The sequence below is a fragment of the Halichoeres trimaculatus genome, unplaced genomic scaffold (assembly GCF_033239565.1).
Source record: "Halichoeres trimaculatus isolate MK-OKI-2021-1 unplaced genomic scaffold, fHalTri1.1 fHalTri1_scaffold_16, whole genome shotgun sequence".
Taxonomy (NCBI): Eukaryota; Metazoa; Chordata; class Actinopteri; order Labriformes; family Labridae; genus Halichoeres; species Halichoeres trimaculatus.
Window position 1 is genome coordinate 29,503,332 of NW_027437194.1, and position 13,005 is coordinate 29,516,336.

At 40.2% G+C, this 13,005-nt stretch overlaps 1 protein-coding gene across 4 annotated transcripts in view; it reads right to left on the bottom strand.

Annotated features, from left to right (window-relative positions):
- ulk1b (unc-51 like autophagy activating kinase 1) overlaps positions 1–13,005 on the bottom strand; it is a 36,835-nt gene that overhangs the window by 16,831 nt on the left and 6,999 nt on the right. For 2 of the 4 annotated variants that reach the window (XM_074690279.1, XM_074690278.1), the window contains exons 4-14: positions 12,603–12,635; positions 9,213–9,249; positions 8,104–8,277; positions 5,239–5,312; positions 4,943–5,044; positions 3,884–3,942; positions 1,676–1,758; positions 1,400–1,450; positions 981–1,072; positions 628–793; positions 339–393 (exon numbers count right to left, since the gene is read on the bottom strand). In XM_074690279.1, the coding sequence (XP_074546380.1) occupies positions 339–393; positions 628–793; positions 981–1,072; positions 1,400–1,450; positions 1,676–1,758; positions 3,884–3,942; positions 4,943–5,044; positions 5,239–5,312; positions 8,104–8,277; positions 9,213–9,249; positions 12,603–12,635 (926 nt within the window). Of the gene's footprint in view, positions 1–338; positions 401–625; positions 794–980; positions 1,073–1,399; positions 1,451–1,675; positions 1,759–3,883; positions 3,943–4,942; positions 5,045–5,238; positions 5,313–8,103; positions 8,278–9,212; positions 9,250–12,602; positions 12,636–13,005 lie in introns of all 4 variants that reach the window. The other 2 variants (XM_074690277.1, XM_074690276.1) reach the window with 1 other exon arrangement.

Sequence of the window (13,005 nt, forward strand, 5' to 3'; positions counted from 1 at the left end):
TACAAGGCACAAAAAATGTGTCAAAGTGTTTACAAATTTTGGAGCTACCAAAGCAAGTGCTCTTATTGACATGCTGTATCAGAAAATTCTACTTCTTAAAGAGAAAAATTTTCATTTGAAAAACAACTGCTCTTTAACTAAACAAAAATGTATTTTATCCAATTACTCGATTAATCAATGGGATTTTCAGTAGAATACTCGAATACTAAAATATTAGATAGCTGCAGCCCTAGTGCAAGGTGGCAGTCATCATGCAATGGAGCAAAGACTTCAGAGTCATCTGGTGTGTTTGAGGCGTCACACAGCTACAGAAGTATCAATGAACCAGTGATGCTTACCCGCTGTTCATCAGGCTGTCCTGCAGCACTTTACTCTCACTTGTCAGCTCACCTGCTGGGGAACCAAAACATGAAAAAGACAGAACATAGTTAAAACAAAGAACAACTTGTACATGTAGTGTTCTGCATTTGTCTAAGTTAATACAAAAAATAAATATGTCAAACAACAAGCGCCAGCAAAAAGCTCTTTATAGCACATTTCAATACACCACTTAAGCACCAAAACAGCAACTAAAGCATAACTCTAAAATGAGCACAAACTTTTTCCACATAAAAAGTTTTTCCTTACTGGTGAAGTTAGCAGGCACCATGACAAAGTCGTCGGTGTCACAGGAGGAGGAGTTCTTGCTGCTGCCCGCGCCCCCAGATGAGTCCTTGAGCAGAAAACCAGCAGCTTCTTGGGTTGGAGAGGCCAGAGCTTTGGCACGCAAATGCTGAACCTCAGCAAGAGACTGCTGCAGAGACGAGGAGGAGACAGAAAGTAGCAGATAAAAACAGGATACAGAAGGACAAAAGAGGGAATGGAAGTCTTTTAAGAGCACGCTTGGTTAGGTTCTGTGACTGCATCAAAAAACAGCATCATTACTGAGGCAGAGTCAGAGAAGCAGAGAGAGATACGGAGGTTTTACAGAAATAACATACCGGTGGTGAGGCGAGGTGAGAGGTGGACGAGCTGCTACACGAGCTGGCTGATGCAGAGCTGGGGAAGCACGTCATGGACACAGTAGGAGTTGCTGTAAGAAAAGACAAAACATTCATTAGGATAACTCAGGACTACACAGAGCGTGGTTTGATGACAGACACTGAGTGCAAACAGAAACGTCTTTAGTGTACAGAGAGGCACACAGGGCTCCTGATGTCACCACTGTATGTATGGCTTTAGTCCTAAAGGAGAAGAACTAATATAAGGTGAAATACTAAGAAAGCTCTATGTGATTTTACTTTACTGCTTATTCTGTGTGTTGGAAAATGTGTGTGTGCTGTAGATATCTTTATAACTGAAGTGATGCTAACAATTATCCAACCACTCTGTGGAATATGTATTGTTTCCTCCTACTTACTCTTCTTCATGGATGAGCTGGCCTCCAGAAAAGGATGAGAGAAAAACTCATCTAGCAATGACACAAGAAGAAACAGTCAGTGAGAGTTGATGAAGCTCCGTTAGAGCTCTATGATGAGCCTCACAAAGTAACAGAGACAGACACACACAGCTGCTTCTTCACGTGTCACATTTTAACATCAAGAAACATCAAAGGTGTTTTCAATGTTCATTTGTTGCAGCGTCAACAATCCTCTGCTTCTTTGATTTAACTTTACCGTGTGTAACGATCACTCACCGAAATCCATACGGTCCTTGTGGTTTCGCAGCAGCAGTCCCAGCAGCAGGTGTCTCAAATGGTTGGAGGTCTCTCTGGGAATGCTACAGTCACAAAATATCACACAGTCAAAAGAAAACACTCTGCAACAGTGAACACATGCAGCTGGGTTAAGGACGTGTAACTGATACAAGTCAATCTGGGTAACCAATGCAACCAACTCATCAAAAATCAGAAAAAAAAAAAAAAAAGTTACCGTGAGTAAGATTTTGTAAGTCTGGCTTAAGCCTGGCTCACACTACAGGATTTTAAAAATCTTAAAAGATTCTGAAATCGGGTTGTATCTCACACATAAGGAGAATCTTCACAGATCATCTTCTGTTAAATCTTAAGCACGCTCTAACAACAAGATTTGAAAATAATGACCAGCACACACTACAGGATTTCACCAAGATTATTTGACCAGAGAGAGTGATGCACCACATGTGCTCAGTTGTTTGATCTGAGGTTTTTAGTGCACTGGTGGGACAGGAGGAGAGAGAGAAGCGGAGCTGTCTGCAGCAATAATGGCATGATCTCATACCAATCACTGACAAAACAACAGTTTGCTACTGTATGAAAATGGCGTGGTTATGTGTTATTTTTAAAGGCATTATTGAACTGGCTCGAGTAGGCCAGTGGAGCGCGCAGTCAGCTGACCCGGAGCCTTTCAGTTGCACTTTCAGCCTGCGTTTGTTGTCTGTTGTCCTGTCTCTTGTAAGGGGTCTCTCTCTCTCTCTCTCTCGGCTGTTGTCATCCTCAGTGAGAATGAATGTTGTAATCATCCAGGTAAATATCAAACATGTTTGAAAATGATCAGGTTGGCTCCGACGAGTCTGTGAGACGATCGTGGGGCTAAAGATTCATCTGTCAACCGCTCACACGAGAAGATAATCTTGGCCAAACGTTGGGGCCAATTTTAGCCCCCGACCAGATTTCTTCCCAGATTGTTGGGAGGACCAAATCTGGGTTAAATCAGGCCAAGAATCCTGCAGTGTGAGCCAGGCTTAACTGTAAAAAATGAACTTTAAACAATTTTAAACCAACTAACTTGGAAAAAGAGAGAAAACATGAAGTCTCTGACATTCTGACTCGCTCAGAACAACAAAACCATATTGATAAGTTTAGAAATGAAATATTTTAATAAACTTTAAAAAGAAATTTCATTACAAATAACTTATTTTATCAGTACACTGTTATTACTTCTAGAAGGTTGAAATGTTTGATCTTTGTCATGTTTTTGTGGTTACACCATTTGATACTTAAATGGGACTGATTCTCTAATTAGTTAAAAATGGTAGACATGTCATATTAAATATTAAGACACCAACAGAAACATGTAACCAAGCAGCAACCTTCGGTCTATGAACATGAGACAATGCTGAAGTGCTGAAATCTGCTGTTTCTTGAGTGTTTGCTTGAGGCTGGCTCCAGAAGTACAGAAAGTTACAAACACACCAAGCCAAAAAAAGCCATTTTCAAAGCAGAAATTAACTAATTTACAACCTGGTTCAAAAAACGTCTCCTGTCTGAGTCAATACATTTACTATCAGCACACACTGTACAGAGGGGAATTTTTTTTCTAACTTGGCCGTTCAGAGGATATGAAGATCCTGAGCTCACCCAATAAGAGGCACAGCTGAGGGTCACGTGACCGACAGGCGCCCTATAGCTATACACAAAGCCCTTACCACTATTAATATTGCTGCGACAGCCGATGTGCTTCATTTTCCATTTCAGAAACAGACAGGTGACGTCGGCGAGACTAAGTCCATGTTTTATACAGTCTATGGATGTAACGTGCTGTTTCAACAAGTTTAAAAAGTAAATTTGTGATACCAGCCATATTTGTCACTGTCCTAGCTACACTCGATGCACTGACAGCATCTCTGTGGAAGAATACTTTTGGTGAGTGATCGAAATACCCAATTATAAAAGCACTGTGACCAAAACAAATATGGGACACTGAGTCTCTAAAGAGCTGAGGTCAAAGTGCAAGTCTTAGAGATCTTTCGGTTTCTTTGTTTTTCTTTTTTTGAGAATAAATTGCTGGAAATGTCTCCTCTCATATTCTTAGTGAAGTTGAAGTTTTCCATGTGATTTCCAACATTTTTTTCTTTCTGTTTTATGAGCAAAAAATCCTCATTTAGAACATCATGGATCATGAGTGTGGACATGTTATCTCCTTACTTGGGGCTGAGAGTCTTGTTTTTTTCATAAAACAGCCGGAGGTCCTGTGGACTGCTCGCCTGGAAATAAAACGGATTCAGAGAAAGTCAAACACAAATCTTTCACCAATCTCCTCATTCTCTCCGGTTGATGGTTTAGTAATCAAACATGTGGCCCTGTGCGTATATTTCACACCAGAGGGGGTTAATGACGTGCTGCTGTCACCTGTGTAATGACACGTTCCACATGTTTTCAAACTTTCATCAAAGGAGCAAAGAATGAAACTGCCTGAAGTTTCAGAAATGCTACAGGACCAGTCTAGATAAGGCTTTCTGCTGGATGTTTGTGTTTTATCCGTCAGAGCAATCGTAAAAGTCAGCTGAGGCAAATTACTGTGTTCCTGCTCCGGCTCATCTTTCACATGATGGGGAGAGAAGAGGCAACTTGTTTGAGCACTTTGACAAACGCAGCCAGCTGAAGTTTCTCAGAGAGGATGAAAACACAATAAAGGGATGTGCAGCATATATTTTATGTTATTATAAGTCACTCTACGGTTCAGTGCATGAAGTTTTCCACAATTTCAATGTAACTGCACTTCTATGACAGTGTGCGGAGGCTCTGGGCCAGAAGGTGGTGAAGGAGTGCAATTAAAACAGATCCTCCTTGTAGCATCTTTAATTTGGTCTTTTTCTCATTTTTTTGTCTTTTCATTTGAGACATAACCAGGGTAAACTTTTTTTTTGTTTTTGAGTATATTTTTTTTGTTTTTTCTTTAACAAAATAATGAACAATATCTCTGTACCCAACAACAAAAATATAAATGTAAGATCAACATTTTTTTTCCTACTATTCAATAATCAAATGCATTGTCCCAAAAAGAGAAGTCATCAGCAATGCAAGTAATGTGATAGCTGCAATAAATAAAGATAAAATTTAAATAGTTAAAAAATAACAACAATAAAAAATAGAATTGAAGAAAAAAGAGGAGAAGAATCTGAAGTTCGGTTAAGGTGAGGCAGGTCTGGTACCAGAATTAAGCTCTGAATCATTTATCACAGAGTACAATGTGTGTGTGTTTACCTGAAAAGGAGCCTTGCCGGTTAGACACTGAAACACTATAGTCCCTATACTCCACAAGTCGGCCTTGGCATCGTAGTTTTGGGACATGATGACCTCAGGAGCCTGGTGAGGAAGCAGGAGTGGACACAAGTTAAAACTGATATAATATTTAGAGACTGCTCACAGCTAACTACAAGCAATACCAAAACTATGTTAGGAATAAAATCTTCACACAAAAAGCCTCTGAAATAAAACTGAGATAATCTTAAACGTTTATTAACAAGCTCATACGTGAGTTTCCTGGTTTACACGCTCACCATGTACATGGGTGACCCACAGAGGGTTGCAGCCATCATGTTGTTCTGAAGGTACCTAGCAAAGCCGAAGTCCGCTTCATGGAGAGAGACAGGACAGGGGAGAGGAAGAAGGGTGGTAAAAAGAATGAAAGACACCAAAGTAAGTTATCATAGGTCACAGGATTTGAATGCAGATGGTAGAAAAACATTACGAGGACAACTGGACTCAAATGAAACAAGAGAGGAAGAGAGGAACTGCAAGAAAAACAACCTTGATATATGCCCTCTTATATCTTTTAGGGAGCCCTTTATTATTTATTTAAGTAAACCAGCCCACAGGATGTGCTTGAGTTAGTACCTGTGTCCCTGAAGGTACTGAGAGCATGTGTGAACGGTCTGTTAACGTGACTGAGCTGATTTTACCACAGTGGTGAGGATTATAACATTCTGCAGTGGCTGCGACGGCACAGGCCTCACACTTTGCTCCCGCAGGCTGACAAACTCTCTCCAGAGGAACAAGAATTAACAGGCTTAAAGATTTAGCACAGTCTCCACACAGCTAAACAAACACTCGCTCTGTATATGGGGTTATGACACTCATAATTCTGGTGATTTCTTTCAGACAGAAACTTCAAACCAGCTAAATAAACATGGTTTTACTTTGACATTTCTTCTATGTTTGTGTCTGTTTTATCAGCTCATGACTGAAACTTTTAAGGGGGGATTTGAAGGTCTTAAAAATCAAATCAAATTTTTAAATACGAGATGAAAAAATGCCGGTGAACAAACCACCTTGGGGAAATCATGTGATGCTGTTGCAGTAAACTTGTTTGTAATAATGTTGATTACAGCGTAGGGATTTCAGTGTTCAGCTTCATGAGACATGATCAGTTCATGCTCCAGCAGAACGTCTCTGTGTTGAATCATTTATTCTTTATTCTTAGATGTTCTCAAGATGATACGAAGCACAATTATCAAATATTGTTGAATTGAAAAAAAAAAAAACATACTTTCAGAATTCATTTTTTTAACTTTTTTTTTCTCATAAACTAAATTTCAAAATAAAACCAAAACACCTTAATTTGACAAGACCCTAAATGAAAACATTATATTTATAGAGTCATCCATGAACCACTGAACATTTCAGGTATAAATATGTGTTTTAATAATGCGCTGGAGTGACGGCTACTGCAAACCTTAAAGGGGTCATATCATGCTTGTTTCTCCTTTTCACTATGCCAGACCATGATGCCTGTAAAGTATTTCTGCCCTCAGTACAACTCATTTAGTTCCTTCATTGCCCCACAATAGCGTTCTCAACATCCTAATTTTAGGCCATTCTGAAGATCTCGTTGAAACGCTCCTTTTCCAGAATGACCTCCAGTAACCTCGCAACGTCACAGCCCTTTGTGCTCTGATTGGTCAGTTCTATCAGAGGGGCGGAGGGGGTAGAGCCAGGGGGTGATTTTTGCAGCATGGCAGTATTTACAAAATCGCCACATTGAATGGAGCAGACCGAGCGAGTTTGCTGTTTGCCAAAACTTCACAGTAAGGCATTGATAGCACTAATAAAATGGCAGAGTGTAGGATATGTCCTTTTGTATTGGACCCCGAGCCAGACCCGGACGGTTCTGCAGCTCAGGAGGAAGAAAATCCACCTAGACACAGATCATCTCAGGACGCTTCAGTGTGGTGAGTCAAACCGGTACTGTAACATGTATAGTTTATACGTGGAAATATAGGCAGACTTCACCAATAAACTATTTGTATAACAGGGCTCCATCCTGCTCCTTCACTTTTCTCTGTCTGTTTTATCCATCATGCTGAAAGTGTAGTCTAAAGATCGCCTCTGCTGTCAGTTTGTCACTATGTTATTACCGCAGCATTATTGTGGTCCAGGTTCACAGTGCATGTCAGAACAAGCATGCAAATATCACGGTCTCACAAGTATTACAACGTCTGCTAAAACTACGGTGTTTTAACTGCTAATTCACCATGTAAAGCCGAGCTGCTCAGCAGAGCAGAGTCCCTGCATCCAGCACTCAGTCAAGTCAGCCAGAGCTAGTAGGGAGCTGTATTTATACTCAGCTCTTGGTGGGTGTATCCCTCGGTGGTGGTTGTGTGACTAACTGACATCACAGAGGAGGAGCTGCTTTATCAGATTACTCCAATAAAAAGAAAGGATCCTGGTGTTGTCACGAAGGTCAAAATCTCGTGGCCAAATGTCAATGACCTATTTTCAGAGGCATCAAATCTCGTTCTAGGATATCAGAAAAAATACAATATCCCATTTTTTGAAAATTCAGGGGGTGAAAGGTTGTGTTTTCAAATTTATTACATTACATGTAAGTATTAAATCAGGGATCAGCATGATATGTCCCCTTTAAGTCTCCTGTTTTATGTCCCATGACTTTAGTGAATGATTGATATCAGACTGTTTCATGATCCCACACGGCACATCCCCCTAATCACTGCTTCTTCTTGGGATTTCGTCCTTAAATCACGGTCATCTAATGGACAGCAGTCTGATACTGACGTGCTCACATCAGCCTGTCTGTCTCTGCTCGAGGAAATCACAGAGCTTCAGTGCAATAATTGACTACGAGATTATTTGTCGCAAGAAACAACTCAGTGTTTTCCACAAAGACTGATTCATTACAGAGCATACCCAACATAAACTTCTCTCCTGCTAGGAGGAGACAGTAGGATGAGATGGGTGTTATATTTATATAACGTGATGAAATGTCTTTCCATTGGTCAATTAGCACCCCTACGCTGATGGTGGACACTACATTTTTATATTGGACAGCTGCAATTTGTATCATTTGTTTTAAGTTTATCTTTAATCGTTGAGTTATGTTTCACGCTTGGAACTCTCACACCTACCGATCTTGATGCAGGTGTTGTTGGAGTGCGACTTGCGTCCTGCTGGATAGGAGAGAAGAATGTTCTGGGGTTTCAGGTCCCTGTGGATTATCCCTTTGGACTGTAGGACCCTCATGGCCCCTGCAATCTGCTGCAGGAACACTCGAATGGTGTCCTCACTGAGCGTGCCTTTGGCTGCAGAGGAAAAAGGAGATAACCAAACAATCAGAGTTAACGTTTTTACACTGACTACAGAGAGTGCTGGTCAGTTTTTACAGAGCATGTGAAATCACAACAGCACCTGAATGTGCTGAAAATCATTTCAGTTTTTATTTTTATACTTTGAGTCGGATCATGTTGCATCTAAGTGAAAATCTGATTTACCTTCTAAAAATACCCTCTGTAGGACTTCTTCCCTACATCACCCCACTCTCACCTCCTGCTCATGTCCCCCCTCCCTCCAATCATCCACCTCACGTCACTGTGGTACAAACATGGTCCCACGTCAGATCCCTCCCTGGTTTTGAACCCTCTCCGGTTACACCACCTTTCTGACACATTTTTGAATCCAGACGCAGCTAAACTTGAGCCAGGAAAATAAAGGTGTGTTTTCCAAAAACTCTCCTAGCCACAAAGTAACTAATGTCTCCTATTTGGACTGGCTCCCTGACAGAGTGAGACGGTTTGAGAGTCATAAAATGTGGGTCAGCTGTTGAAACTGTGGCTTACTGTAACATCTTAACTCCCCCTGTTTGCTAACTGTCTGTTTTGTCGCAGTATTTAAAAAAAGTGCTCAGAATAAGCACAGGAGGAAACAGTGGGTTTGCCCTGCTTTGGATGTCAGGGTCTGTTTTGCAAGTCATGGTCGCTTAAAGAACCTGAAGCAGGTACACAGACAAAAGGCAGACACAGCCCTGAGCTGTTTATTCTGCTGTTGTTCTCTTTGCAGATCGTTAGAACTGTTCCTCTTTTGCTAGCACCAGCTTGTTTATCTCGTAGAACCAAAGTACATTTGACTTTAACAGAGAAAGATTTTTCCTTTAAAGGCTTCATTTTCAATCCATAGAGATCCAAATATGTTTACAGGTGTACATAAGGAGCTCACTGTAAAGAGTTTGTGTCAGACTCACAGTGTAAGTAGTCAGCAAGGTCACCTCCATTGCAATACTGTATAAAAAGAAAGAGGAGACAAAGAATGAGAACATCATGTGAGGAGAAAAAAAGAGTAACACTGGCAGACGTGACTGACTGACATGAACTGCTCTCTGTACGGACTGAAAGCAGAAGTGTTCAGAGCAATGATTTACAGGGGTGATGTACACTCTTCACACATGGCTTCCATCTCCATCAACATGTGTGATGTTGCCTGGAGAGGACATGGTGTGCTGTCAGAGGACGTTTCCATTCCTCCATTAAGACAAGCAGAAACAATAAAGATCAAATGAAAGGAAGAAATGAGCTAAAGGAATCTTCTGTTTCTGCTTCTGTGAAGCTGGTTTCTGGAAAAAACCTTTCTGGAAAAAATGCTTTGCAATTACAACACAGCTTCATCTTTAAATCATACTTTAATAGAGTTATGAACTAATTTGAAGACCTGATGAAAATGACCCCCACAGCACAGGCTCATGTGATGCAACTCACAATCAAACATGTAACGTTTTATGTTTCCTCTCCTACAAGAATGCTAACCACTTAAGCATGAAGCATTTTTAGAAATGATAAAACTGGAGTGCAAATGGCCTGGTGGTTTAGATCACACTCTATGAGGTTCACCCCTGTGCAGGCTGCCAGGGTTTGAATCCAGCCTGTGGCCTCTTTCCCACATGTCACTGCCCACCCTTGCCCTGTTTCCTGCTCTATCCATCTATCAGGTGTTTTTCCTCTCTTTTTTTTTTTTTTGCCTTGTACATTTTTTATTGAAGATTTTTTTCAATGTTGTACAGCTTCAATCAGTTATACAAGCAATCACTTATTTCACTCTTCAATATTACAGTTTTTTTATATATATCAAAAATATGTTGCTTTAATTTACAGATGTACGTTATTCTTTCTAGACGTAGGCTAGACAACATCTGCTTTAGCCAGTGAGAGGCGCTAGGTCCGTTAATGTTTTTCCAGTTCAGAGCTATACATCTTTTTGCTATCAATGAGCTAAAATCAATAAAACTAGATTCTGCCTTAGTAAATTTATGTTTTTCTGGATATATAGCCATTATGAATAGTTTGGAGTCTATAATCAATTGTTTTGATAATATCTTTTCAATATTTTTTTTACTTCCAACCAAAAAGCTTTTATTTGATTACATTCCCATGTACAGTGTATCAACGTACCTTTTCTGTCACACTTTATGCATTTATCTGGAATATTCCTGTTACACTTATTTAGTTTCACAGGTGTGGTGTATGTACACATTAGCCAATTAAATTGCAATATCCCGAGATGACTATTAATTGACATAGTATGGACTTTACTACATGCCTTTTTCCAATCCTCTTCACTAAAAGATACTGATAGATCTTCATTCCAAGATATAATTTTCTTACTGGAGTTTTCCAATGTACTGCTCATTAATAAATTGTAAAAGTCTGAAATAAAACCCTTTCTCAAAGCAATTTTTATCAACAAACTTTCTAACTGTGTATGGGGGATTTTGCTAAGACAACCTTGTTTGGCATTAACAAAACTTTTTAATTGTAAATACTTAAAGTAGTGTTTTTTTGTCCAAATTAAACTTTAATTTTAGTGCCTCAAAAGACATAAAATCATCTGACTGTGTTGGATAAATGTCATTAATTGTTTTTAAGTCCCTTTGACGCCCATTTTTTGAACGTTACATCTGCCCTTACAGGTGTAAAGAGTTGATTTCCCCTAATCAGGCTAAAATGTGATATGTAGTTTGACTCCTTCAGATATTTTTTTAACATCAATCCAGATTCTCACTGTGTGTTTCAAAATTGGATTTTTGATCTGTTTTGGCATTTTGTCTTATTTTTAGCAAAAAAAAATCTTGCTTTACTGGATATGAGCCACATCAACTGGCCAGTCTAGAAAAATTACTTCCTTCAAGTTGTTCCAAGACAAAAATTGAGGTCTAAATTGCTTGTAAAAAGAAAAGAAAATCTGCCAAAGGAACAAGAAAAAATTTCCTCGAAAATTTGCTTGAAACTAGAATAATGTCTTAATTCAAGTAACTTTCCTCTTATTCCATTGGCTGATTTGTTTTAATAATAATAATAATAATAATAATAACTTAAATTTATATAGCGCCTTTCAAAGAACCCAAGGTCGCTTTCACAGTAGAGGGACAAACAAATTAACAACAAGGCCTTAAACAGGGAAGGCCAGGGAGAACAAGTGAGTTTTGAGAAGTGATTTGAAACAGTCTAGGGTGGGAGAGTTGCAGATTTCAGCGGGGAGAGAGTTCCAGAGGGTGGGGGCGGCCACACTAAAGGCTCTGTCGCCGAATGACTTTAGTTTGGTCCGCGGGATGGAGAGGAGACCAGCATCGGATGATCGGAGGCTCCTGGATGGGGTGTGTTGGTGGAGAAGATCAGCCAGGTACTGGGGGGAAAGTGCATGAAGGGATTTGTAGGTGAGTAGGAGGAGCTTGTACTGGATGCGGAACTTGACTGGGAGCCAGTGGAGGTGAATGAGAGTGGGGGTGATGTGCTGCCAGGGTTTAGTGCGAGTAAGAACCCTGGGGCAGCTGAGTTTTGCACATATTGAAGCCTGTCCAGGGTTTTGTTAGGAACCCCGGACAGGACTCCATTGCAGTAATCCAGCCGGGATGTAACAAAAGCATGGATAAGGGTTTCTGTAACAGAGTCAGATAGTGATGAACGGAGACGGGAGATGTTTCTGAGATGATGGAAGGCTGATTTCGTGACAGATTTGATATGTGACTGGAAGGAGAGGGAGGGGTCAAAAATGACACCCAGGTTGCGGACCTCAGAAGCTGGGCAGATGGAACAGCCATCGACGCTAATAAGGATGGAGTTTTCACTTCTTACAAGCAATTCAGACTTCATTTTGTCTTTAAATAACATGAAACAAGCCATTTTTCTGGACTGGTCAGTTGAATGTGGCTCATATTACGTCTAAAAAGGCATTTTTTACTGAAAATAAGACAAAATCTCTTTATAAGATTTTAGTTTTTTTTTCCAGTGCTCCCTTCTCTAATTAAATGCATAAAATCCCCCAAAACAATAGAAAATAAATCAATGATAAAACTGTGTCATAACAACAAGGCTAAAATGACAGATAAGTCTTGCAGGAATAATGCACGTAGCATGGTTATAAGTACTTACACTGGTTATAAAACTACTAAGATGTGATTTTCACTCAGCGCTCCCTCATGCAAATAGTCTTAAGCCCCAGCAAAAACCAAGTGTCATCTGGATACTGGAGGCTACAACCTCCTTGATGCCTGAAGACACAGCTAATTACAGCCCAGCTCTGTCTGCTAAAGCTGGGACAATCCAGCGCTGAGCAAACACAGCGAACATCAGAGTGAACTTACCTCCATTACCAGGTACACGGAGCTGGCAGTTTCCTAAAGAGAGAAGAGATAAGAGAGGGGCTGAACAAACACCTGTCAGAGACAGATACAGCAGGAGCAGGTGGTGCTGGTGCTCACAACAATCTTTATGATTAGAGGAAGACATGAAGGATTAACTGCAGGGACAAAAACAATATTGTCATATTGATTTATTTTAAAAAACATTAATTGAGGAGCCCAAGCATGACTGGCTTCATTAGCATCTTCTGCGCAACATTTACACTCAGACAGAAACATTTAGGGAACCAGAGAGCTGGCTCTGCTGTCAATAACATGATCAGACAAAATGGATCAGTCAGGAGCAAATGAGACAACAGCACGTTTGTGATCTCTCTCAACTGTTCACTCAAAGCATCCCACAACA